Source organism: Myotis brandtii, unplaced genomic scaffold (assembly GCF_000412655.1).
Source record: "Myotis brandtii unplaced genomic scaffold, ASM41265v1 scaffold190, whole genome shotgun sequence".
Classification (NCBI taxonomy): domain Eukaryota; kingdom Metazoa; phylum Chordata; class Mammalia; order Chiroptera; family Vespertilionidae; genus Myotis; species Myotis brandtii.
In genome coordinates this window covers 2,182,626-2,207,872 of record NW_005357076.1, presented here as the reverse complement: position 1 = coordinate 2,207,872, position 25,247 = coordinate 2,182,626, and the positions used below count along the sequence as shown (strand labels likewise).

The 25,247-nt window shown below is 41.7% G+C and overlaps 2 protein-coding genes across 4 annotated transcripts in view; one reads left to right on the top strand and one right to left on the bottom strand.

The window, feature by feature from the left end:
- LOC102245006 (chromosome unknown open reading frame, human C10orf11) overlaps positions 1-25,247 on the top strand; it is a 1,043,798-nt gene that overhangs the window by 882,986 nt on the left and 135,565 nt on the right. The gene's annotated exons all lie outside the window — the stretch shown is intronic.
- LOC102259385 (transcription factor AP-2 gamma) lies at positions 10,512-15,618 on the bottom strand. Its single transcript, XM_005864693.1, has 2 exons — positions 14,248-15,618; positions 10,512-10,670 (listed from the first exon to the last, which is right to left on the bottom strand). The coding sequence occupies exons 1-2, from the start codon at positions 15,616-15,618 to the stop codon at positions 10,512-10,514; spliced, it is 1,530 nt and encodes a 509-aa protein (XP_005864755.1).

Genomic DNA, 25,247 nt, shown 5'->3' with positions numbered 1-25,247 from the left:
GCCTGCCATCTGCCACCTGGGGAGCGGGCCTAAGCCAGCAGGTGGTTATCTCCCGAGGGGTCCCAGACTGTGACAGGGTACAGGTCCGGCTGAGGGACCCCCCCCCCCCCCCCACACCCTCTTCCCACCCCCCGCCAGTGCACAAATTTTTGTGCACCAGGCCTTTAGTATATATATGATGGACTATATGTCAGGTATTTTAGCAAGATAATTACAGGTGTCAGAGAAGTTTCAGCCATTTGAATGATATCTAAGAGGAAAAAGACACTTTTGAAAACAATTTTTTGTAGTTTATATCAAATGCTATATCCAGAGCTATCTGTATAACTTCCAATTTTCTTTTTTTAACCAAACTGATTTCTTACTACTGCAGCTATGTACTCTCCAGTACAGCTTTCTCTTCATTATACCTCAGTGGTGATATTTTTACTCATATTACTTTATTCTAGAACTCTCTTTCCTTTGCTGTTTTCCTGTTCACATTCTGTGTGTTCTTGGAGACCAGTTCAGGACTTTCCTCCCTACTAAGGGTTCTATAACCCCATCAGCTCCCATTGCTCCGCAAGCTTTCTACTGACAATGATTTCATTTGTATCTATATTTTTAATATATATTTGTTTTGTGTATGTTAATATTGAAAACCACAGTCAAATCTAAGTCCTTTAAGGAGGTGAATATGTTTTACTATTCTTCTAGGTCTTTGCCAGTATCATAGGTAGTATGGGGTACATGGTAGCAGTCGATAAATTCTTACTGATTGATTGGTGTCGAAATTGGGTTGTCAGTTCCAGGCAGGGTGCTGAATAGGATCAGTTCTGGTAAAAGACTCTTCAACATTCAGCCTCCCTGTAGATCAAGCACAGGCAAAGCTTACGGTGAAAGGTGGTGAGAGACAAAATTCCAATAGCAAGAGTATTATTAATCTACTTAAACCATTAAGTGTTGTCCAGTATTAGATTGGATCGGAAATCCTGGCTTTCAACTCTTTCCTATTTGAATGCCCAAGAGGCTGTCAGCAAGTAAGAGGAAATGCGGAATTGGCTTTCAGTTGCCTGAGGAGAGGAGCTTAAATTTCTAGATTTATGGCTCTGCTTTACCTGAAACTTTTATTTTGCTTTTACTTTTATGTAGCAATCGAGTGTACTGTATTACAGTTGGTGCTACTTAAACAGTCTAGGGGAGCCCTAAGAATAAGTACCAGCAATTTTATGTAGAAATGTCCATAATGTTCTTTATTGAATGCCTCCTCACAGGAGTGTATCCTGGAAACCCCCAAGAGGTATGATACTTTCAGAAAGGACTTTAGAGTGAAGGAGGTAGAATTTGTAAGTGTGAATGATCTGTCTATAATCTTTGAACTCAATTATTCTAGCTTTTCAAGTTCTAGAAGAGAAAGAGAACTTAAAGTAGCAGACTTGTATCCTGAATCTACTAACATGCCATCTTGGGGACTTGTTGCTTCTTCTCTTTGGCCTTAGGTTCCCAATTCTAAAACAAATGAATGGGTTGAACTAAATATCTCCAGAAACACCTGGTACCTCTATATTTCTCTGCTTTGACCACTATTCAGACAATAAAAGTGAACTTGGATATTGAAGATAACTTAGGCCAAGAAGAAATTTTATCCTCACTGTCACTTAGGGTGCCCTCACTTCTAGAAAGGCCCCATGGTCTTATTCCCATTGAGCTTCCTGCTCTCATTCATACCCTACCTCACCTTCATTCATTAAAGTGAACTATTCTTTGACTCTCCACAGCACTATATTATTCTCTGCCCATTTGCCTTTTATTAATATTATTATTTAATATGTACACATTTTATTTTCCTAAGTTGACTTTAAGCTATTATTGGGCAGCAAGCATGCCTCATACTCCTTAATATCTCTATCGTGCCCACAGTATATAGTCAATAAATATTTGCTGATGATAATGTACCTTAGCTGACTCATCTTTTTTTTTTAACTGTTTAAAGTTTTACATATGTCTCCTTCCTCCTCCCCCCTATTGATCCTTCCCCCACCATTACCACCCCCACGGGCAAGACCCCATCTTTGACTCATCTTGTCTCTGTAAAGTTTACTCCAGCAAATATGAAACAAAAGAACTTTAAAAAAAAGAAGGCAAAGAAAATCTCGAAGAACTTTGGACATGTGATTTGAACTCTAAAATGAAAGCATTCTTCCAGTTTAGCCAGTAACATGAAAATTATTTTAAATGATTTTATCAATTTGCTATATCTATTATTAAAGCAAGTATATGTCTATATGTTAATCTCCTCTACACTCAAGAAGGTTAGGGTGTTAAGGATAAAGATTCTTCTTCTTTATGTCCTTAGTCATACTTGGGTAACACTATGAGTGTTCAATACATATTTATTATTAGTGTAAATGAATGGATGATCCTTAGGCTGAAGCTAGGAATTCTGTTAAGGAAAATATTTAGAACCTGTGCTCCCAAGCTTCTACATTGCTAATGCTGCTCATCCATTTTAAGGTAATACTTACTAATGGGTTCATTTTCTATACTGAGAATAATGTTAGACTAATAAAATATGTGATAAAGTAATCCATAAATTGATTCCTAACATTGCTAACTTAGGAATAGCTCCTCAGAAGATAAAATGTAGTTCCATTTTACTTTTATTTGGCAGCCTTGAACTTGGTGGAGGAACATATTCTAACATTTTCAAGTCGTCAGGGTTGTTTAATTGTTACAATCTCACATCCCGTATTTGAAATTTAGGATAGACTGTAAGTAGGCTCAATGTAATAATTTGTCAAAAATGTTTAATTGATATCAAACTTTCATAAAAGAAATTATTGACAGATTTTGTAACATAAAATTTGTAAGTTTTTTATGTCTATAACTTATAAGCAAAATTAAGACAAATAAGCTAGGAGTTATGAAAAATTATAATTAAAAATTTAATCTCCCTACTATAGGAAGAGCTTTTACAAATCCTACCAAAAAAATCCAGTAAAAAAATGGTTTAAAGAGGTGAATAGATAAAATTAGAAATAGAAAGGGAAGTCCAAACTTATTAGAAATAAAATATTTGTAATTAAAAAAATGGAGTTAGAAATAGTAATACATACATACTTATTAAATGTTCCTGTATGATGATGTTATCTTATATCTTCCTTTTAGAAGTAACTTAGTTCAATATTTCTGGAAAGCAATTTTGCAATTGTTATTAGTGTGAAAATATGGTAAGTATACTTTGATTCAATAATTCTATTTTTAGTAGTCTATTCTAAAGATACAATCAAAGGTTTATATAAAACATTAAAAGTAATTTTTATGACTTTATTTTTTAGAGTAGATTTAGGTTCTCAACAAAATTGAGATGTGGGTACAAAGATTTCCTTATGTCCCCTGATCCCACACATGTATAGCCTCCTCCATCATCAACATCCCCTACCAGGGTGGTACATTTGTTATAATTGATGAATCTACATTGGCACATCATTATCACCCAAATTTCACAGTTTACCTTAGGGTTCACTCTTGGTTTTGTACATTTGGGAATGAATTCAAATGTTCTCATTAGTGACTATTGTCCATGTTATGAGGTGACAAGGTTTGTGGCATAGAAGTGCAGCCAAGGCTGCCCTCTGATGAGCCATGTCTATATTTTATTCCTCTCCTGACTACCCATGTTGAATGGACAGAGAGGCAATGACTACATTTGTCTTCTAAAAATCTACAGGGGAGGTTCTGGCTGAGATAGTTGGGCAGTGAATCCAAAGAGGTTACCATCGAAGGAAGACTTGGCAGTGACTCCATTCTTTGATAAAGTTATCTACAATTTGGCAGCTGTGAAGAGGAATGGAGCACCTAACCAATATACTGTAAAGGTAATCTGTGTCGGAGATGGACATTGGCAGAATGTTGAACATTCCAGAATTTCAGAAAGCCAGGGATCTGGGAAGGAGCATTCTCCTTCCTCTACAGCAACTTAAACTCATTCCAGAGGGTGCCATTAGTTGTATCCTCTCCATGATGAGCAGACTATAATTTTACTAGAAGCTGATGAGGCTTTAAAATTTTTTTCCCCAGAAGACCAGAAGGGATATCAGTGTTGCTTCGTGCAGGACAAGTAAGGAGCAAACTGTATTTTATTGGCAATCCTGATAGCATTTTCTCCATTGGTGGTTTATGTGTAATAGAGACCAAACTGCAATTTTCTGACTTGCCAAGACCCATTATGTCTGGCAAATAGAGTTTATGCTTGACAGAATCCACACTTAGGGTGGAAAGCCATGCAAATTAAACTAAGGTTTAGGCTAATTTTTGGTAGTGAAAATTATTCTCCCTTGGTGACCTTATTCAGCATGGAATAAAACAACCAGAAAGCTATTCATGCTTCCCAGTCTTCTTTCTTTAATCAAAATAATAAAAGCCTTTGAATTGGCCCAGCTCCTGATTCTCATCCCTCGTGGATTCCATGGAGCCTAATCTCTTATTGACATAAGAAGCTTTTCATTGTTAATAGATTGGAAATCAGATAATAAAATACTTTCTTCAAGGTAACCGCTCTTGGTGCACTTTGAGGTCTATGCAAATCCCACCTGTCTGTGGATTTATAGAGACGATCCCACCATAGAGTCTTCATACTTTCTCACAAATGATATTTTAAAAACTTTTCTCCATCGTCTGGGTTATTAAACTTTAGTCTTAGCTCAGAATGATGTGTCAGTATGAGTAGTAGTGTTGACAGAGATAAAAAAGGATAAAGGCTAAACTCTAATAAATAATAGTGATGATAAGTTAGGAACAATCTCAATTGGTTGTTTAGTACATTTAAGTGGCCTTTCTGGTGATGATTTGTATTAATATATTCAGTTTATATAACTTGGTCTCTAATATTATGTTGATAGTCCCATCTTCGTTCATTCTTATCTTTCTACAAATGATGAGATTCTTGTTTTTCACTGGCAATTACATTTTGTCAAGTAGTGAAAAAAATTATCCCACAAAGATGAACATTGATTATGAGGATTCCAAGATGAACATTGATTATGAGGATTCCTCATAAGCAGCATGTTGGAGAAGAATGTGCTCCTGCCTGAGGATTAACAATTTTTCTTGGCCCTAGCTGGTTTGGCTCAGTGGATAGAGTGTTGGCCTCTGGACTGAAGGGTCCTGGGTTTGATTCCGGTCAAGGGCACATGCCCAGGTTCCGGGCTCGATTCCCAGTGGGAGGCCTTTACCTATGCCGCCATCTTGGTCTCTCCTCCATCATTGATATTTCTATCTCTTTCTCTCTCACTCTCCCTTCCTCTCCGAAATCAATAAAAATACCTTAAAAAATTTATTTTGCTTGTTTTGTTTGCACTGGGGTTAGACAATAGCCAGTTATGGATCATTGGATGAAGACCCTGTGTTATATATCAGAGTCAGCTCACCCAGCTTTCTGGTGGACAGATGATTTCAGGAAAGATACTGGCCTTTTGGGCCAAGACTGGGGAAGGTATTTGTGATTTTTCACAATAAACTAAGAGGAAAAATACCCCCACCATCACCACCACTATTCCTCTACTGCTGTTATTATTATTATTTATAGGAAAGAGGGTATTATTGTCAACCTTAATCTGGTCTTTTTTTTTTTTTTTGTATTTTCGTAATTGGTTGGGTGAGAGTGTGCCCAGGCCTACGTTAATCACTGGGTGGGCATAGAGCCTAGTTTCCTACAGGGATTTCTCCCATTGTCATTTCCTGAGACATGTGAGACATCACCCACATGACATACAAAATAAATTTAAATTGAACAATGAGAGAGATGTGATTCATCCTTTTATGCTTTCTTTTGGGTTTCATTCCCAGAACTAGAGCAAACCTAAGAAGAGAAGTGGATTTTTGAGTTCCAGACATGCTTCTTCTAAATCCTCCACTTAGAGCTAGCATCTCCCCCTGACCTTGAAAAGGCGAATAGATCCACATCACTGAGATTAAATAAGGCACCCCAGAAGAATGATTACAGGGGGAGCAAGTAAGTGAAATCTCCTCTGGTGTCAAGTGTAACCAGTCTGAATGAATCAAACCATGTTTCTAGTCCGTGATCAGCTTCAAACTTTCAAAGCTCCTGCTCAGTTATGCCACCTCACTGTATCCTTGGCTGGTACTCATATTGCCTTATTATTGCTGCTTTTAAAAAATAATATGCATCTTTGGATTCACTGCCCAACTATCTCAGCCAGAACCTCCCCTGTAGATTTTTAGAAGACAAATGTAGTCATTGCCTCTCTGTCCATTCAACATGGGTAGTCAGGAGAGGAATAAAATATAGACATGGCTCATCAGAGGGCAGCCTTGGCTGCACTTCTATGCCACAAACCTTGTCACCTCATAACATGGACAATAGTCACTAATGAGAACATTTGAATTCATCCCCAAAATGGTATTGCCTCCATACCACATAAATTAGAGCCATTTGTGGCTTTTTTGCTTTCCTTTTCTCTTGTGTGTGTTCAGATTAGATTCCCATATTATTTTCTCTTACTCTAAGATTTACATTAGATTATTCTAACAAGATTATCAAATTCTTTGAAACTCTCTGTAGCTCTATATCTAGCAGAGTGCCTGGAAGTCAGTAATTATTTATCGTATGAATGAATATTTTTTGAACACTTGTGGGCAATCAAGAAATAATTGTATTCCTAAAACAGTGTTGAAACAAGAATTTTAGGGGAATATAGGCAGGCTTAGGGGATTTTTAGAATTGGGGTCCATGGAAAAAAACACACAGGGCTACAGACTGGAAGAAGGTATATCTCCATAACACAAGGAAGCCAGGTGCAGTTGCATTTCCATAAGACAAGGGAGCAGCAACAGGTATATTTCCATAAGACAAGGGAACTGGAAGTAGCCAAAAAAGTCTATATTTACAAAATAAAGAAGAAGGAAGAAAGCCCAGAAGGAACAGGAGGACAATGAGGGAGGAGGGCCTCAGGAGTTACTATAGTAACCAATTCGAAAGGGAATATTGACCAATCAGAGGGGATATCAGAACACAGAAACTGCAGCCTTTATAAACCGTGGAAACAGGACCTTTCCCCCTCCCCACGTGGGAGTCTGTACTTGTTCTTTAATAAATCTCCACCTTTGCTATACTACCCTCTGTCCATGGATTCATTCTTCGACTCCGGCGGACAAAGAATCCTGGTTCCAGTCCAAAAATTCTGTTTCAATGTGAAGACACAATGTTTAATTGAATTGTTGGGAATGCTTTCTACCAACAGCATTTTATTATTTTAAATTTTATTTGGGGGAGGGCTGCCTGTTATAAAATTTTTTCTTGTGAAAAGAGGAGATTGGAACCCAATCAGTAGATTGTATTTGGTGAGTCAGTTGAGAGTTTGAGTATCTTCCCATGGGTTGTAGTTTCCCCTGGAACTTATGGGCATTTCTGATTGAAGACATGGCTGGAAGCTGTCATGGTTGAAGAGTTAGAGAAAGGCAGCATTCTATGCTCCTTGTGACTTATCATACCCTTATTACTGTCCTCCTTTGTTAGGCTTTTGTTGAGGAACCTAGTGGAGAGTAACTTGGCTATAAATATGCAACACAATTACATCACTAAATACTATCTTTTAGTATTGTTTTAACTCAAAATACCTGCTTTTCTGGCAAATGTAATCCAAACGTGTCTTGCTTTAAAGATCACACAGGGAAAAGGAAACAGTCTGGGTTTCCTGCCCCAGATGGTTACAACAAAACCAGAAACACTGCATAACAGGGAGGGGGTTGGGAGCAGAAGTAAGGGCACCATTATTCTTTGTCTCTTCTCTTCCCTGGGGGAAATATTGGCACCCAGATATTCAACAGTAGGAAGACATTTGGAAAGCGGCCTAGCCAAAGGATCTGTGGTAATCAGGAGTCATAAATCAGATAGGAGAGGGAGAGACCATATGGTGGGGGAAGAAAGTGACGATGCAATTCTTTCAACTGTAGCTGTTCAAATGTGCTCTCTTACCCAGCAGAGTAAGGAGCCCCGTCTCACCCTTTCCTACTCCTCCACTGAACCTTCGGGAATGTCAGACAAAATACCTTGCTCTTTTCTAAACAGTTCTGAACTAGCCAGATGTCAGTGACCTGGAGGGGATTCGGGTGAGAGCCAGAGAAATGATTAAACAGCTGGGGATGCCAGTGACCCAGTGGGCGTTTCCTCTCTGCACCTCTAGAACTGACTTATGAGAAGACAGTCAAATAACTAGATATGTGTTTTTTGGCCCAGGGCAGACAAGAAGTATGGGCTAACTTGTCTCCAATTGTGTTGCCAACAGCCAATAAATTGTGTCTTTTCTTCTCCAAATGGACTGTCAGTATATATATATTTTTAAGTTTTATTGAAAATAGTTACCTGGAATTTATTTGCACTCATTTCCCAGAGAGCCTGAGTAATCGCAGACTCCGGTTGCTGCAGGCCCCTGTGAGTCTCCACTGCTCCACACAAGTCCGGGGAAATTGCCTCTGTAGACAGAGATGGACCTCCCATTTTCCCCCAACTTGTCTGGAGATCAAGAGGGTGAGACTGAAACCTCTTTCACTGGAGACACGTCACCTCCCATGCCTATTTCTGGCTTCCCTTTTAGGTGTATGAGCAAAATCATTTTATTAAACCATTTGTCAAGGGGCAGATGGGAAATCTGTCTTTTCCATTAGTCACCAGAAAGTGACCCGGGCAGCAGTGGAGGGAATTGGTCAAGCTGTTGCAACCATCCAGACCAGAGTGGGGAAAGAGACAGTGCTTTGCTCAGTCGTCACAAGGTCCCAGGCAGCTCCCCAGGAGACCTTTAGCCAACAAGGCCCTGTTTTTACTGGCTGCCCCTCTGTTAGTCTGAGATCTTTTACACCGAGATTCAGAGCCAGTAAGAGCTGTGGAGCTGTGTGTCCGGCCAGGGAGGGGAGACAGCTAGCATTGGAAAGCTTTAGTGCCTTGCCCTTGACACTCCATATCCATGTTTAATTAATTTCCTAACAGTGTGGGGGAAAAGATGAAATACATAAAGCCAACTGACCACTCCATAATTTGTTTCTGAAGTTTGGCTGGACATAAAAGTCTACCTTCCCACGCCACACAACATCATTTATTTTATGGTTCCCTCTCGGCATCAGGTCCAGGCTAACCTTGAGTTTGGAGGCTGTTCTTTGCTTCCTGGTGCTGGTGGTCACAGTGTGTCCTTTCTTGGCAGTGGCCGTGGGCCCAGCAAAACAGATTTCTGAAAGGCGAGTGGATTAATCATTTTGAAGGCATGCTCGCCTCAATAGTCCCCTGCAGGATGTCTGAGAACCAGAGGAGACTCTCATAGTTTACAAGTGGCCAAGGGAGCTGTCTGAAGACATAAAGAGAAGGGGAGAGAGAGAGAGAGAGAGAGAAAGGAAGGAAGGAAGGAAGGAAGGAAGGAAGGAAGGAAGGAAGGAAGGAAGGAAGGAAGGGAGGGAGGAAGGAAAGAAGGAAGGAAGGAAAGAAAGGGAGAAAGAAAGAAAGAAAGAAAGAAAGAAAGAAAGAAAGAAAGAAAGAAAGAAAGAAAGAAAGAAAGAAAGAGAGAAAAAGAAAGGAAGAAAGGAAGGAAGAAAGGAAGGAAGAAAGGGAGAGAAAAGAAAGAAAGAAAATAAAGGCTTTTAAATGGTACATGCTGGAGTTTTCACTAAACCAAAAAGTATTACAAAAAAGTATATCACTTGCTCCTATAGCAGAAACTGTGATGAGTCCAACCTTTTTATTACAATCAGGTTTTCTCTAAATATATTATGCCCTGCAGGTCAAAATGATTTACTTCTCTATTTTGGGACATCTGAGTTCTATTCTACCGTTGCCAGTATGTTTTCAGCTGTGCCAAAACTGAGCAGGTCTGCGATTCCTTTGTAACATCAAAACGGAGACATTTATCATTGAGATTTATCATGGGACAGCCTGCCAGATGGTTTGGGTATTTTAAAGGTGAACTGTTTGGGCCTTGGTTAGCTCATGCAGACTTCTAGTTAAAACAACTCTATCAGCTGCTCTGTGCAAAGACACTGGCTTCCCCTCCACCCAACCCCCTCCCTCTGTTCTTCTAGTAATGCAGAAAATATTAATGTAATGGCAGATGTGGCATGGATTGTCATTTCAGGAAGAAAACCAAGCCATAACCAATTCCACTGATTGCATTCTAATTATAATGTGACCTCCTGTTGCTTTGCATAGAGGCAGTATTCATTTCAGTACACCACTGTAAAACTTGCCGAGTCAACGACCCTCAAAGGGGCAATTGTAAGATTTAAGCTTGGAATTTTTTGCTCATACCAAAGACCTTTATTCTGCCAAGCCTCTGCTGATTGGGCCAGAAAGAATGCATTTGATTATATAGACTAAACTTATTGAGAACAGAACCTTTGTGCTTTGAAATGCTTTTCATTCAAATTACATTCAGACATTCAATCAACATTGATTATGATATGGATTGGCAATGGGGAATGCCTTGAGTTTTGGTCTGGCTTGAAAGTTAGCTCAGTCCCACACTAGATAACTACAACTGGGAAGCCAGCTGAGTTTCCTTAACTTTCCCACAAGGGGAAGGTTTCTCTGGAGAGAGCACAGTTTTCTTATTCCCATCTGATTCAGCATCCAAGATAATTCCTTTACTTAGAGACCTGGGGTCTTTCAGCCTTCCACATTTAATTAATCTCTGAGAATCATGGGGTATGAGAGCACATTTGTGTTTGTGCTACATAAAGTGGGTACTTGCCCTTGCACATGAAAAGCAAGGAGAATCCATCTTAGACTCAGATTCTATGTCAGGGGTTTTGTATTGTGGAAGGAAGCAAGCACTGAGTGAGGATTTGGAAGCAAATATTCTATCTAGTCATGACTGCTGCCTTTGTGGTTAGGACAAGCCTCAGTTTTCTCATCTGCAGAATGAAATAATAATAGGTGGGTGGATGAATAACGTAGAGTGATTTTAAAATACTGAAAGCAATATAACATTAAATTATTTTTGTTATTTACAAGCTAGTGTACATATGTGTGTTTGTTGGGAGGCTTTGTCTGCAGCTAGACCCTTATCTCTGGAAAAATCTTTGCAAGACCAGTGTTCCAACTAGTTGGCTCTTTGCAGAACTACATACTTTGCAGAACTACACAGACGTACTCAAGTTTTTCTTTTGACTTAAAGGTTCCTTCTGGCCCTTCCAGATTCCAGCCTAGCAGTGAGGCTGGAATTTGCACAAGAGGAGGGAAGTTGCGAGGGCTTCCTCATTCCAAGTTGGTGAAATAGCTTGAGATAGTTTCATCTCTTCGTCCAATTGCGTATTTTCAGTTGTTACCTGTGTGACATACAGACAAATAGACTTCCAGCCTTAATAGCATTCCTGAAATTCAGCATTTCCAAGGAAATGGTCACCTTGGATGGTATTCTGGAATCTCAAATTCAGTACTTTCTCTTCTTCCCCCCAAGATACCTGTAACCAGTCTCTCCTCCTCTATTCTCTCTTTCTCTTAGCTACTTCTTTAATTCCAAGCACTTGAGTTCAAAATCTTGGAATCTCCTTTTACATTCTCTCTCCCCTTTACCACACACATAGAACTCATTGCTAAGGCCTATGTGCTGTGAATTCTACCACTGAGAATGCCTTTGGAAATACCCATTCTCCCTAAAGTTACTCTTTCCTTTTTGGATCTAATTATTTCCCCCTTGACCTATGTAATAGCTTCTTTGCTAGTTTCTCCACCTTTGGTCTCTACACCAATTCATTCTTTCCTACCCAAGTCTGGTAGGCCACTTCTAAGATGGCCCTCATGCTACCCCTATTTCTTGGTATTTATACCCTTTTGAAATCCACTCCCTTTGTGTATGGGCAGGGCCTGTGATTTGCTTGTAACCAATAGATTGTGAAAAGTTGATGGGATGTCACTTCCTTGACTAAGATACATAAGACTGTGACTTCTGCCTTCTTAGAAGATTCTCTCCCTGCCTGCCTTGATGAAGTAAGGTCCCACACGGCAAGCAGCTGAGCATGGTCTGTGGGCAACAATGAGGAGTTATGGCCCTTCATACACAGGAACTGAATCTTGCCAACAACCATGTGGCTTGGAAGCTTTGCCAGTCAAGCCTCAGATGACACCCCAGCCTGGCTCATACTTTGATAGCAGCCTTGTGAGATACCTAAAGCAGAGACGAGGACCCAGTGACACTACTAGTATACTCAGGTTTCTGACCCACAGAAACTGAGGCAATAAATATGTATTGTTTTAAGCTGCCAAGATTGTGGTAATTTTTTATGCAGTCATCGATACCTAATATACTGGGATGGCCAAATTATTGACTCAAAAATACTAATTACATTGAAGATTCTCTGTAGTTGGCCTTGAACTATCTACCCAAATGGCTTTCCAGCTCCTTTTCCTGAGCACAATTACCCTTACTGTATGTAATTCTGGCTTTCTGCTTTTTACTTTTTGCTGACATTGTTACCCTTTCCTGGGTTATCTTTATGACTAAATCCCATACCTTTTTAAGGCCCACTTAAATGCCACCACCTTCATAAAACCTTTTGTGACCCCTGCCGCTACATAGATCTCTGAGCTGCCTTTGTTTTGTACTATAAGTCACTTTTCTTTTTTTGTACCTCCTAGAGGAGTTGTTGGAGGGCATTGTCATAGCTCTACTGGATTACAGACTTTATAAAGAAGGAGGCTACTCTTGGTTTATCTTAACATACCATCAGAGGAACCCATATAATGACTCATGGGTCAACAGGTCCAGGGGTCCCCAAAGGTGTGGACGGAGTCGGCGAAGAAGGAATGACACGAAGACAGCCTTCAGTTGATCAGCAGCCTAGCCAGGATCTCTAGCCAGGATCTCCAGCCAAGTTTAACTAAAAGTAGGCTATATATTTATCATTTATAGTCACCCTATGGTCAATTGCAGCAGCCCAATAATATAACCTTAATGCTGATTCTCTCATTCATCCTAGTATCTTCTAGTTTTAAGTCTTTTGCCAGTTACATATTCATGTAATTTTTCTCTCTTCAGCAAAAGTTGCCGATTAAAATTTGAACCCAATCAGATATTGGGTAAAAGTCGGTGCAACACTGGGAAAAACTTTCTCCATGTCAGCATTTTTCTGGAAAAGTACTTTCTAAAGAAAGAATAGGTAGCTGGCCAAATATGTTGGTAAATATAACATCCTATGTCTCTTATAGTCACAATGCATATTAGGTATCTCAGAAAACTCTGATAATTACAGGAATTGAGAAACTCAGTTGGGCATTATTTACTTGAAAGTTTCCAAAGGAATTTGCTAGTAGAACCTCGTCTCAATATTTTAATTAAACTTTTTGTGTGGAGGAATTTTAGACTTATGGAAAAGTTATACAGATTGTACAAGGGGTTCCCATATTCTCTTGAACCAGTTTGTTTCCTCCAATCTTATCTCACACTACTATGGCACATTTGTCCAATATAAGAAACACACACTGGTGTGTTAATATTAACTAATCTCCAGACTTTATACCATCAGTTTTATGTTAATGTATTTTTTCTGTTTCAGGATCCAGTCTTGGACATTGCATTGAATTTAGTTGTCATGCATGATTTGTGACAGTTTTTCAGCCTTTCCTTATTTTTCATGGCCTTGTCAGTTTTGAGGAGTAATGGTCAGGTATTTTTGTAGAATATTCTTCCAATTAGGTAAGCCTGATGTAATTTCTCATGATTACACTTGGGTTGTGGGTTTTTTTGGAGCAAGTTTTGAGCTTCTTATACCTTGGCACTGCTATCTGTAGACTGACATAGTAATACCTATCTCATACACACAGACACAAACTCACAGTTACACTACTTGGTTCATAGTAGGAACTCTTTTTTTTTTTTTTACAGCTGGGGCATGGTGGATCTCCTGTGCCTGGATGAGGACATAAAAGACCCAGCCTGCAAGCCAATGCTTTATTTTATAGTCTGATTAAAACAAGAGTAGATTAACATGCATACAAATGTTCTTGTTTTGTTTTTTTGTGTTTTTTTTTAAATTAAATCTTTATTGTTAAGATTATTACAGTTGTTCCTCTTTTTTCCCCCATAACTCCCTTCCTTCCAGTTCCCACCCCACCCCCCGCCCTCACTCCCCACCCACTGTCCTCATCCATAGGTGCACGATTTTTGTCCAGTCTCTTCCCGCATCTCCCACTCCCCTTTCCGCCCCAAGAATAGTCAGTCCATTCCCTTTCTATGTCCCCTTGCAGTCTTTTCTTCCTTTTGTTTCCACCTGTTTCATTTCCAATGCTTCTCCATCTTCTCCGAGGTCGGCTGGACTCTGGTCCCCAGGATTCATGTAGGATTTCTCTATGATGACCAAGGCCTCTTTTATGTAGTTCTGCATCGCAGACACGGCGGCACAGATGGCCTGGCTGCCAAACTGGTGGGTAATCAGGCTGAAGTGAGACAGGCAGTCCTGAATGTTCTCCTCTAAGACCGGGGCCAGCCTGTCCCTGTTGGGTGTTCGGTCTTGGTGGAGAAGGTCTGTGAATTCTTGACACACTTGCTGTGCGGCCAGCAGCATGTTCTTCCTCGTTGCCATCTCATTCCGTCCTCCGAGATGAGGTCCAGTTAAGTACTCGGCCACCCGCTTACTAGGAAACTCGGCTTCACAGACATACCCAAAGTCCCGAGCCAAATGAACGGCCTCCCCTTCTACTAAGGACGTCAGAAGGGTGACGTGTGCAGCCTTCTGTCTGCCGGCTGGAAGGTTCAGTCCAATCTTGTACAGCTTCTCCCGCAAGGACTGGCCTCCACTTTTAGACTTGGCTCTTCTGAGAATACCTCCCAGTAATGAGGCATTTAAGTACTCAGGCAGGGACAATCGCCTCTGGACTTCGGCAACTGTCACTATGTATTTCGACGTGGAGCCCAGGAGGGACAATCTTCCGGGGACGGAGCAGAAGACCTCACTGGGGTTCATCACAGCCCCCACCAGCTCCTTCTGACAGGGGAGACTCAAGGCATTCTTGGTCATTGAAATGGGACCTTTGCGAATCCCAGTCTGATCATGCAGAAGCCGGTGCTGCTCATCCACCCTCTGCACCTCGTCCATCGGGTCCCCCATGTCATGAAGGCCCAGGTTCTCCGCCCGTCCCGCTGCGTCCAGGGCGTGCGTGTGGGGCAGCAGCAGGTCCGAGCGGCGGAAGCCATCCCTGCGGGCGCTCAAGCCAGCAGCCTCCTGGCTCTGGCGGCCGGGCCAGGCCTGTGGCTGACTGCCAGCGGGCGCCGGCTGGTGCAGGGGGTTGAGGGCAGCGTTCGCTTCTCCCAGATGCGAGTAGGGATCTGCCCACTGGGAATAAGTCAGTGGCTGGTAGGGAGGTGGAAAGTAGGGTGGTGGCGGGTATTGGGGGACTCCAGTATGAGAGAGGGGCGACACGGGGCTATAGAGATGTTGCCTGGCTGAGGAGAGGTGAGGGAGAGGCGGGTTCCTATTGCTGCTCCTGTCCTGGTGATCCTGGGGCGGCGCACCCTGGAAGCCTGGCAGCTGCGAACCTCCGGGCTCTCCGCCGCCCGAGGCTCTCTCCAAGCTCCAGGCCCCAGAGGAAGGCTGCATGCAGCGCTCTTGGTGCTGGGTGCTCTCACTCACCGGGTCGCACATGTTCGCTTCGCCTGTTCCGACACCAGATGTTGGGGTCCAGCCCCAGCAGGTCCAGGGGTTCCCAAAGGTATGGACGGAGTCCCACGAAGAAGGAATGATACGGAGACAGAGTTATCTGATGTTTATTGTCTTGTTACATCTGTATTTATACCAGTTGATTTTAATCCTGTCAATTTCTATTGCAAAGGTTAGGGCGTTTCTTATCTCCATTCCAGGGAGTAAAGATTATGTAGCTTAAGCGTGATTGTTTGTAGTTAAAGTGATTAACTACCCGCCTGGCACTTAGTTAAGGGGTTGTATCCCCTCCCTAACCTCAGGGAAAATCCCCCACCTGGGAAAACAACCTTTCTCGGAGAGGTGACCTTGGTTAAAACACATGGCGCTAAGGAGAGCAAACATATTAAGAACAATATGCTATATATGCCAGGTCCCTTGAAACATATGCTGTGCAGATGTTTCTTTCCTGCAGCGACTGTGTCAAGCAGCAAGGATGGACCGGCTTCCGGCAATGCTCAAGGAAGAATTACTGATTCATGAAAAGAAAGCCAGTTTGCCCACAATATAGGCAAAAAAGAATTCTTTGTGGAATTATTGGTTCATTTAATTGCTTAGTCTTTCATTCATTCTTTCACTCCTACCACATGTCAGGCATTATCTTAGGGACTGGAGACAAGACAGGACTTATGGGTGCTATGCTTAGATGGGAGCCCTGTGCTTGGGGTTCAAAGTTCTGTGGTTGCCATTTTTAGATTATTAAAATTTAATTGTTGGATTTGTGTTTTGTAAGTGAAGTCCATTTGGACAGTGGGGTACATGATGGAGGCTCAGAGAATCGTCTGTGTCTCTCTGCTCCCCTGGAATGAATTCTCAACTATCCACTCCTTGTATCCTGCAACCCTATAAGGGGCCTGGGTACAAACACAGGGAGAGTCAGGGTTGGGTGTGCATGACCTGCATGCCAAGTCATGGGCCCTGGGTACCTGTGAGGATCTGTACTTGCCCCATAGTTGGAACAAAATTTTAAGTAGCAAGTAAAAAACTGTAGTAGATGAAAAGAGAGAAAGGCCTTAGAAGAAAAGAAAAACGAAACAAAACAAAACTTTCCCCTTGCTTTTGAACAGGAGCCCATGTTTTTATTTGTATTAGACCCTGCAAATTGTGGAGCTGGCCCTGACTGGGAGTCAGCCCGTGGGTCCAAATCTGGCAGAAGAGGCAACAAACAATGGACAACAAGCAAGATGACTTGAGAGAGTCATAAGGACTATGAAGAAGTTAAACTGAGACGATGTTCTGGCGAGTGTGGTGCAGGGTGCAGATTACCATAAAGAAGATCATTAGGGATCCCTCTCTGACCGGTGACATTTGAGCTGCCATCTGGAGGAGAGGAAAGGATTAGGCCACAAGGAATATGAGACAGTTTCCAGTCAGAGGAAAATGCTAGGCTAAAATCTTTGGGGTTGGAACAAGCTTGGCAGGATCAAGGGCTAGACAAGAAGCCTGAGCAGAAGGAACCGAATGACCATGAGGAGAGGAGATGTGGGTGAGTTTACTGACGTAGGACTCAGCTGCGTTCTTTCGGGCCTGGCTGGCCAGGGCCAGGAGACAGGTTGCATCTGAGCCTGCCCAGGTCTGAAGGCTGCATTTCTCACCTGGATTCATGAAGGAGGGATTTTATTGCAGTGGGCTATCCCTGTAGTTTCCAACCGTAATTTAATTCCTTCTTCTGGATCAACATAGCCATTTTAGATTCTTGAAAATGGAGATGTTTTGCACAAAGACATGTCACTTAGGGAGGACATAAATAATCACGTGTGGGCCAAGGATCGGAAGTCCTGGAGAAAGCTTTACAAATCGGATTTTATTTTCCTCCCCATCAGGTCCCAAGAATTGTCAGATTTGTTCCGAAGATCACAAACTGTCACCTCATACCTCAAATCTGGGACCCAGACATGTTTTATGTGCTCTGCAAGTTTCTCTGAACCCAACTGGAGAGCCCCTGCCAGGGCTCTGTGGTCCCCAGACAGCTCTGTCCTCGTGTCTCCTGACGTGTCCTGCTTGCTCCTCTGCCCCTCATGCCTGGACCCATCTTCTGGATGGTTTCCATTATAAAGTGATGCTCTGGAGTAGCATGAGGTATAGCAATGTGGCATGTAGCTGACCCATGGAGCCCAATACGCAGCAGAATTCAATCCTTGAGATGTTTCCTCTCATCCTGTTTCCCAGCCTTTTCCTCTCACTGATCTTGGGAGGCAGAAGCAGGCAAAGGCAGGAAGAGAGCCAAGAATCCTAGTTCCTGAGCCCCTGGGCCCACCTGTCTGCTGGCCCCACTGCGTGGGCTCCATGTGCAGGATATTCCTGGGGGCCCCCTTAGGCCAGTGATGCATTCCTTGTGCCCTGCCTGATGGCTGCTCCTTTAAGGATTTGGGTTTGGGCTGGGAAGGAAATTAAGTAATTTTATTATTTTTCCTCGATAATGCTAAAATGATTAATCTTCAAAGATAAGTACTGTTTAGTGCATAAGGAGTTAGACTTGTTGATAATTATAATTTTGAAGAGTTTGAGTTTGCTGTCAGCCAAGTAATTAAAGGGGTGGGGCCAGGGTTCTATTTTGTTCAAGACAGTTGTGTTTCTGCTAAGAACTCTTCTCTGTGGGGCAAAAATGCCCTCATTCTAGGCCCATGCTGCCGTGAAAGGGTTAGTTCAAGCAAGTAAAATAGCCCACTAGCCTGCAAAGAGTTCTCTTTTGCTAATTCTGCCCCTGGCCTTTAAATTCCCTCCCCGCCCTCTGCAGGCCCCTCCCTCAGTTCTCCCATTGTTTTTGAGAATCCTCTCCAGAGTTCTGGTCACTCCCCAAGAAGGAGGCTCCTTCCCTCAGTTCTCCCATTGTTTTTGAGAATCCTCTCCATTGAGTGACTAATGCCCAGAGTTCTGGTCACTCCGCAAGAAGGAGGCTCCACTCCTCTCCCTCCTCTCAACAGCCCCCTTCACCCATTTGCCCAGGAGCCACCATTTTCCGAAACTTCTTGCATATACTACAAAAAATGAATGAAAAGAAAGAGGAAGAGAAAATGGAAAACTAATGATTCAAGAAATCACATAGCACGAGATAATTCTATTTTGAAATCACAGCAGTGGCACCCAGAGGCGGACGCTCCCCAAATTACTAGTGAAAACCCTTTGATGTATCCAGTGGTAAGAAAGCCCAGGGCACTTTTTTATTATTATTATGAGTGCCTCACATTCCCCAAAAGAAGCATTTAGCAGCTGTTTTTAAATGTCTGTATGTGAGCAAGCGATAAAGAAAATAAAACCCCCAAACCCCTCAAATCCTAAATGTGTTTATTTGATTGCTGGCTTTTACTTAGAATAAAAAGCAAGTGCTTATAATGGCGTGTGAGGCCCTCTGAGACCTGTCCGACCTCATCTGCCAAGGCCTCCCTGTGCTCCCTATGCCCTGGTCACACACACTGCCTTCCTCGTGGTTCAGGAGACAGAAGACGCTGGGGAACAGGGACCCTGCGCAGCCCCTGCCGGTGCCCCATCCCCTGCCTGGATCTCTTCTCTGGTTATCTGAGTGGCTCATGCCTCCCTTTCTTCAGGTGATTCCTCTCAAGTCTCCTGCTCATCCAGGCCTTCCCTTGCCATGCCATATAAAACCAAAGTTTCGTCCAGCCAGTGTGGCTCGGTGGTTGAGCATCAAACTATGAACCAGGAGGTCACGGTTCGATGGTTCGATTCCAGATCAAGGCACGTGCCTGGGTTGTGGGCTCAATCCCCAGTAGGGGATGTGCAGGAGGCAGCTGATCAGTGATTCTCATCATTGATATTTGTATCTCTCCCTCTCCCTTCCTCTCTGAAATACTAGTACACACACATATGGGAGTCAGTCCATGCCTCAAAAAGTTCATATGCTAATTGGAAGGAATGAATGCAGGGCTGCGGACCAAGTGCAGGATAGAGATGTGGCAGGAATAGGGTTCACAGGAAAGGGAGTGTGCCGCTTGGCCTGGGCTCAGCCATGGAGAGTGGAGGAGGACAGGAAAATATGCTTGGAGTGGCTGGCATGTCCTAAGAATAATTATTTGCCAGGTGCTTAAGGTGTTAAAAACTAAGTCCTATCCTAGTTTCATTTACTTTAAATTTTTTTTTAAATGTGATTTTTCAATTACAGTTGACATTTAATATTATTTTTTTATTAGTTCAGGTGTGTAGCATAGTGGTTAAACCATTATATAATTTACAAAGTGGTCCCCTCAATATTAAGGAACATAAAAATTACTGTTTCTACATTTATTCTTTCATTCAGTCAACATTTCAGAGCTATGGATAGTCAAAGGAGTTGGACACACTCCCTCTACTCATGGGGAACTTGGCAGAATAATGAATGGGCTAGAAGAGGGGTGGGCCAGGTTCTATCCAATGCAAGAATAATGGGTTCTTAAACTGGACTGGAGGGCCAGAACAAAAGCATGGATGTAGTGTTTGTGTGAACTAATATAAATTCAAAGTAAACATCATTACATAAAAGGGTACAGTCTTTTTTTTTTTTTAGTTTTATTCATTTCAAATGGGCCGGATCCGGCCAGTGGGCCGTAGTTTGCCCACGGCTGGGCTAGAAGTTATTAGGTCCAGGTTCTATCCAATGCAAGAGTAATGCCTAAGTCCTCCTTAACCTTGAGATTTGGCTAATGAAAACAACTCACCTTATCTCGTTATCTTATTCAACTCATAACAACCCTGTAAAATGTATTTTTTTATCATTCTCATTTTTGTAGATGAGTAAAAAGAGACAGAAGAGAGATTAAGAGATATGTGCAAGATCTCACAGCTAGAAGGTGGCCAGTCAAAGCCATCTGTCTTTAAATCCTGTCCCCTCAATATTAAGGAACATAAAAATTACTATTTCTACATTTATTCTTTCATTCAGTCAACATTTCAGAGCTATGGATAGTCAAAGGAGTTGGACACACTCCCTCTACTCACGGGGAACTTGGCAGAATAATGAACGGGCTAGAAGTTACTAGGTCCAGGTTCTATCCAATGCAAGAATAACGCCTAAGTCCTCCTTAACCTTGAAATTTGACTAATGAAAACAACTCACCTTATCTCGTTATCTTATTCAACTTATAACAACCCTGTAAAATGTATTTTTTTATCATTCTCATTTTTGTATATGAGTAAAAAGAGACAGAAGAGAGATTAAGAGATATGTGCAAGATCTCACAGCTAGCCCTGACTGGTTTGGCTCAGTGGGTAGAGCATCGGCCTGGGATTAAGAAGGGCAATATGTTAAACATAGAATTTCAGTTGATCAGAGCTAGTTTCTAAATAATCATTTTAATCACCCTCTGCCATATTACCGAGGAGTGGGAACACGGTTTCAAAATCATAGCAAGAACACAATTTTCTCTGCTTCCTCTAATGTTAGCGCAACTAATATATTGCTTTTTAAGAAATAAAATATTTTAGTGTTTTAAGAACACTTAATATGAGACCTACCTGATTACCAAGTTTTCAGGTATATAATACAGTATTGTTAACTATAGAGACCCGTTATACCCCGGATACTGGCTGCATTGGGTAAAGAGCTCAAGAGAGGGCCCTTAACTTCTAGCCCAACTGTTTAAAACTCTTGCCTTTGGTCAGTCCTGCCTTCTAGTCATAATTCTGACCACTGTGAAGTTTATTTAAAAGCAGAATTCTAATTGCTTGTGTTCCAAACATCTAGAAGGAAATGTTCTATGGATGTGGCATTATAAATATAAGTTATTCTTGTCAATATTTACCACAAACACCAAGTTGTTCCTTTAGATACAGGGCTCATTCATCACAACGTAATTTTGACTAAATAAGAGCTCGAATGTTTGAGGACCAATCTGACCAGTTTCTCACCTGCTCTTTAAAACCACCTCCGAAGTTTGGCTTTCTTATCTTCCCTTTTATTTTTCTGCTAGGGTCTTCTTTCTTCCTCAAAGTCCCAGGATTCCTGCTACATTGCTCAGTTCTCCTCACCATCACTTCTGCTGGGCATTCCCTTCATTTCTCTCTCCCTTTAAGAAGTCCCCTCCATATTCCTCTGGTGGTTTACCTGCTCCCTAGTGTAGCACTCATATTATAGACATGGAGAGATGGCATCAGAATGTTGGCTATTCCTCGTCTGATGCTCAGTAGCATATGGCAGGGACTCAAAGAGTATATTAAGAATGAATAACTGAATGAATGGTTGTTGGAAGCAAACAAAATGAAAAAAAAAATTGCACCTGGTTACTGCTATCTGGAGACTTTAAGAAGATTCCATAGTTCATAGTTCAGTTTCATTGACAGCCATTTTGTGTCAGTTTGTCCAGGCGACATTTAGGTAAGCTTCACACACACACACACACACACACACGAACATTTACAACCTTCTCTGTTGTGGTAAAATTATAGGTGGTTTTCATATTCTTTTCCTTTGAACTTTTTGGTGGTTTTATATTTTCTGCAATGAGAATATTTTATTTAATAGTTATAAATTAATAACGTTAGTTTTTAAAAATTACATTTTTAAATGTTTATTTTACAAAATTTAATAATATTGGAGGAAAAAATATGCATATTCCTAACACCTCAAGCAATCCACTTTTAGCGTGTTAACTTTATTCAATTCTAGTCTATTTTTTTTAAGTGCATGCATTTTGTTATGTCGTTGTGATTATTTTTTTTCAGTAAACATTAATACAGGTGGTTTTATGTTATATAATCTCTATAAATTTCACTTTTATTGACTGCATACTAGTGCATTTATTTGAATATTAATTGCAGAAATTACATTAGCATTTCCTAATATGTAACAGCAGCACATCTGTTAAGTGCTTACTGTGTGCTGGTCATAGTGCTAGGAATAATCCGGTAAGCAAATGACCTTGACTTCTGTCACTACAGTAGGTAGCATCTACAGAAAATGTTTCATTAACTCCTCAGTGTTTAAGAGCTTTCTAGTGGTCACACAGCCTTAATGAGAGCATTAGAAGGAACATAAAATCCGGGTGTAAGCAAGGAGCAGGGAAGGTTTCCTGGAGGAAGTGAGACCTGACTTAAAGCTGAAACCTGGCAAATGTATTACAACTAAACAGGGGAAAGTGTGGAAGAGCGTTCAAGTTGGAGGGAACAGCAGGTACGATCCCTCAGAGAACAGAGACACACCCTGTTGAAGGATTGGAACTTTAGTTTGGTCAGAGAATGTTGTGGCAGAAGAGTATGGAGGGGAAGAGAGAATAGCAAGCACGTGGGTGAGGAGCTGGTGGCAGAATTGAGTAGGGACAAGATAATGAAGCACTTGGTGTTCACATTACTTTTTTGTTTGCCAACTTAAAGAGTGGGGACTTCATCATAGAGGCTTGGAAAAGTCGCTGAAGAGCTTTAAATCCGGAAGTTGAAAGATCACATTGGCTTATTGAAAAGATCATTTGGGCTTCAATCCATGGGTAGAGGCAGAGAGACCACTTGGGGGGTTGCAACAAGTAATTTGGACAAGAGGTGTTAGTCATTCACCTGGCTTTTCCTTGCCCACAATCACAGTAACCATGAGATGGAATTTCATGCTTAGCTATCTTTCTGTGCTTGGTATTATTTCATTAGAACAGATTGAAACAAAGAAGCTAACTTTTCTTAATATTACAACATGTGAGTACCACTTGGAGGCTGAGTTTGTTCTCACGCCCACTGGCCAAGTCACTGCACTCCCATTGGTGGAGATGGGTGTAGGGTATTTTTTCGAGGATGGCTCTCTGTAGTCTGTATGGTTCAGACCAGATTTAGCCCAAATTTATGTACCCTCCAAAATGACATCATTTGCAAAAACTCAGTTGCTACACTAAACCAGCGCCAGCACTGTGTAAGTGATTTTGTTAAAATACAACATAATTAGGATGATTACACACACATTACAGGTATGTTTCACGGTCACTGGGTTAAAAGTGTTTACCTAAGGTCAACTACATCATTTCCCTAAAGGAGTATTCTTATTCTGTTTCAGATAAATCCTTTGATATTTCTAAAGTGCTTCCTTTATAAGATTCCACTTTTCTGTCCAAGATTCTATTTATGGCATAGTATAGACCATCCTGGGACTTCAAAGCACATTCATTATAACATTGCTGGTCTCCATTTTCTGGGAGTAGTGAGTGGAGGCAGAGAGAAGTAAAACATGAGGGTGTCTGAGGCAGGAAGGGGTACACAAACACTCCATCCATGCTTTTGTTCAGGCCCTCCGGTCCAGTTTAAGAACCCATTGTGGCCCTCGAGTCAAAAAGTTTGCCCACCCCTGGTATAGACCATCATGGGACTTCAAAGCACATTCATTATAACATTGCTGGTCTCCATTTTCTGGGAGTAGTGAGTGGAGGCAGAGAGAAGTAAAACATGAGGGTGTCTGAGGCAGGAAGGGGTGTCACGCCCCTGGAAGAGTGCATATTTCTGCAACTCAACGCCAGGCTGGGGGCGTTTGCCCAGGACTCCCTGTGCTCTGTTGGGGTGGACCACTTTGGAGACATAAAAATGTAACCCGGGCAGAGCTCCGCCAGAAATCAATAGCAGGAACAGTGATGGAAAGCAGATGGAGGCTCTGGCCCTCGCTTGGTGAGAAATCCGCTGGGGAACAGAGAATGTTTGCAAAATCTTAGGGCACCATTGGGATGCCTCCTGGTTCATTTACAAGTCACCAGCCTCTGTTTGCCAATGGTTTAGTTTTGTTTTGATGAGGCCAAATTGCCCTTTGAATTTCTCTCAAAATTTTGAACATTTCCCAATTTTTGTTTGACTTACCAGCTGGAGGCCTGGAATTAAAAATCCAACATTAGAGAATGAGAAAAAGAAATCTTACTCTATGTTGGAGTAATGTTTGAGTAAGGTGCCTGTTGCTGTCTGGCTTGTAGTTTATTCCCCAACTTGTGTAATGCTTGGCCTGACACAAATCTTGGGGTGTCATTTTATCTTTCCTCCTGCTTCTAGGTTGGAGGAGGTCCATACATCATGTACTTCAGAAAAATGGTGGTGTCTTCTGATATAGGAGTTCAGGGAAGAAGGTGCACAACCCCATCTGTTCTCCGACTCATGTTTATAGAGTTAACCAGTCAGCCTGAATGTCATGGATTTTTGGAGCACATTCAGTGTGCACATAGCTTTATACTCAACAGTTTGTGGTTGGCAGGGAGGGACACAAAATCAGAAGTCATGTCCCTTTCCTTAGAGGTCTCTGCATTTTTCTAGGTGAGAAGATGGTCTCTGATTCTATAAATATAGACAAGTGTCCTAACACAGGTTACAACGCAGTGGATTCACTATTTGGGGGGAAAGGTGGAGAGAAATTGAATAGGGAATGATTCCATATCCCCAGTCTAATAAGACTCTGAACTTACATAAACTTCTTTAAGTGGTTTTGATATTTCTGTGATGCCCCATGCCCATAGATATGCTCCCTGTCTTCTGCCTAAAAACATTTTCCCTCCAATTTTCTTTTTTTCTCTGTCTCTCATGCCACCTCCTTTGTTTTACTGCCAAATGTTAAAAGAGAAATTTAGATTTGTTGCCTTTCTTTTCACCCAGTTGCCCTCTCTCCCTCCTTCCCCTATTTCTCCACTCCTTGCACCTTG

Excerpts from the sequence above, each read along its gene's own strand:
- LOC102259385 (XM_005864693.1), bottom strand. The coding sequence starts at position 15,618 with ATGTGCGACCCGGTGAGTGAGAGCACCCAGCACCAAGAGCGCTGCATG. Across the intron at positions 10,671-14,247 it reads AAGCATTGGAAATGAAACAG|AGATTAATTAAATGTGGAAG; the intron begins GTGGAAACAAAA and ends CATGATTCTCAG.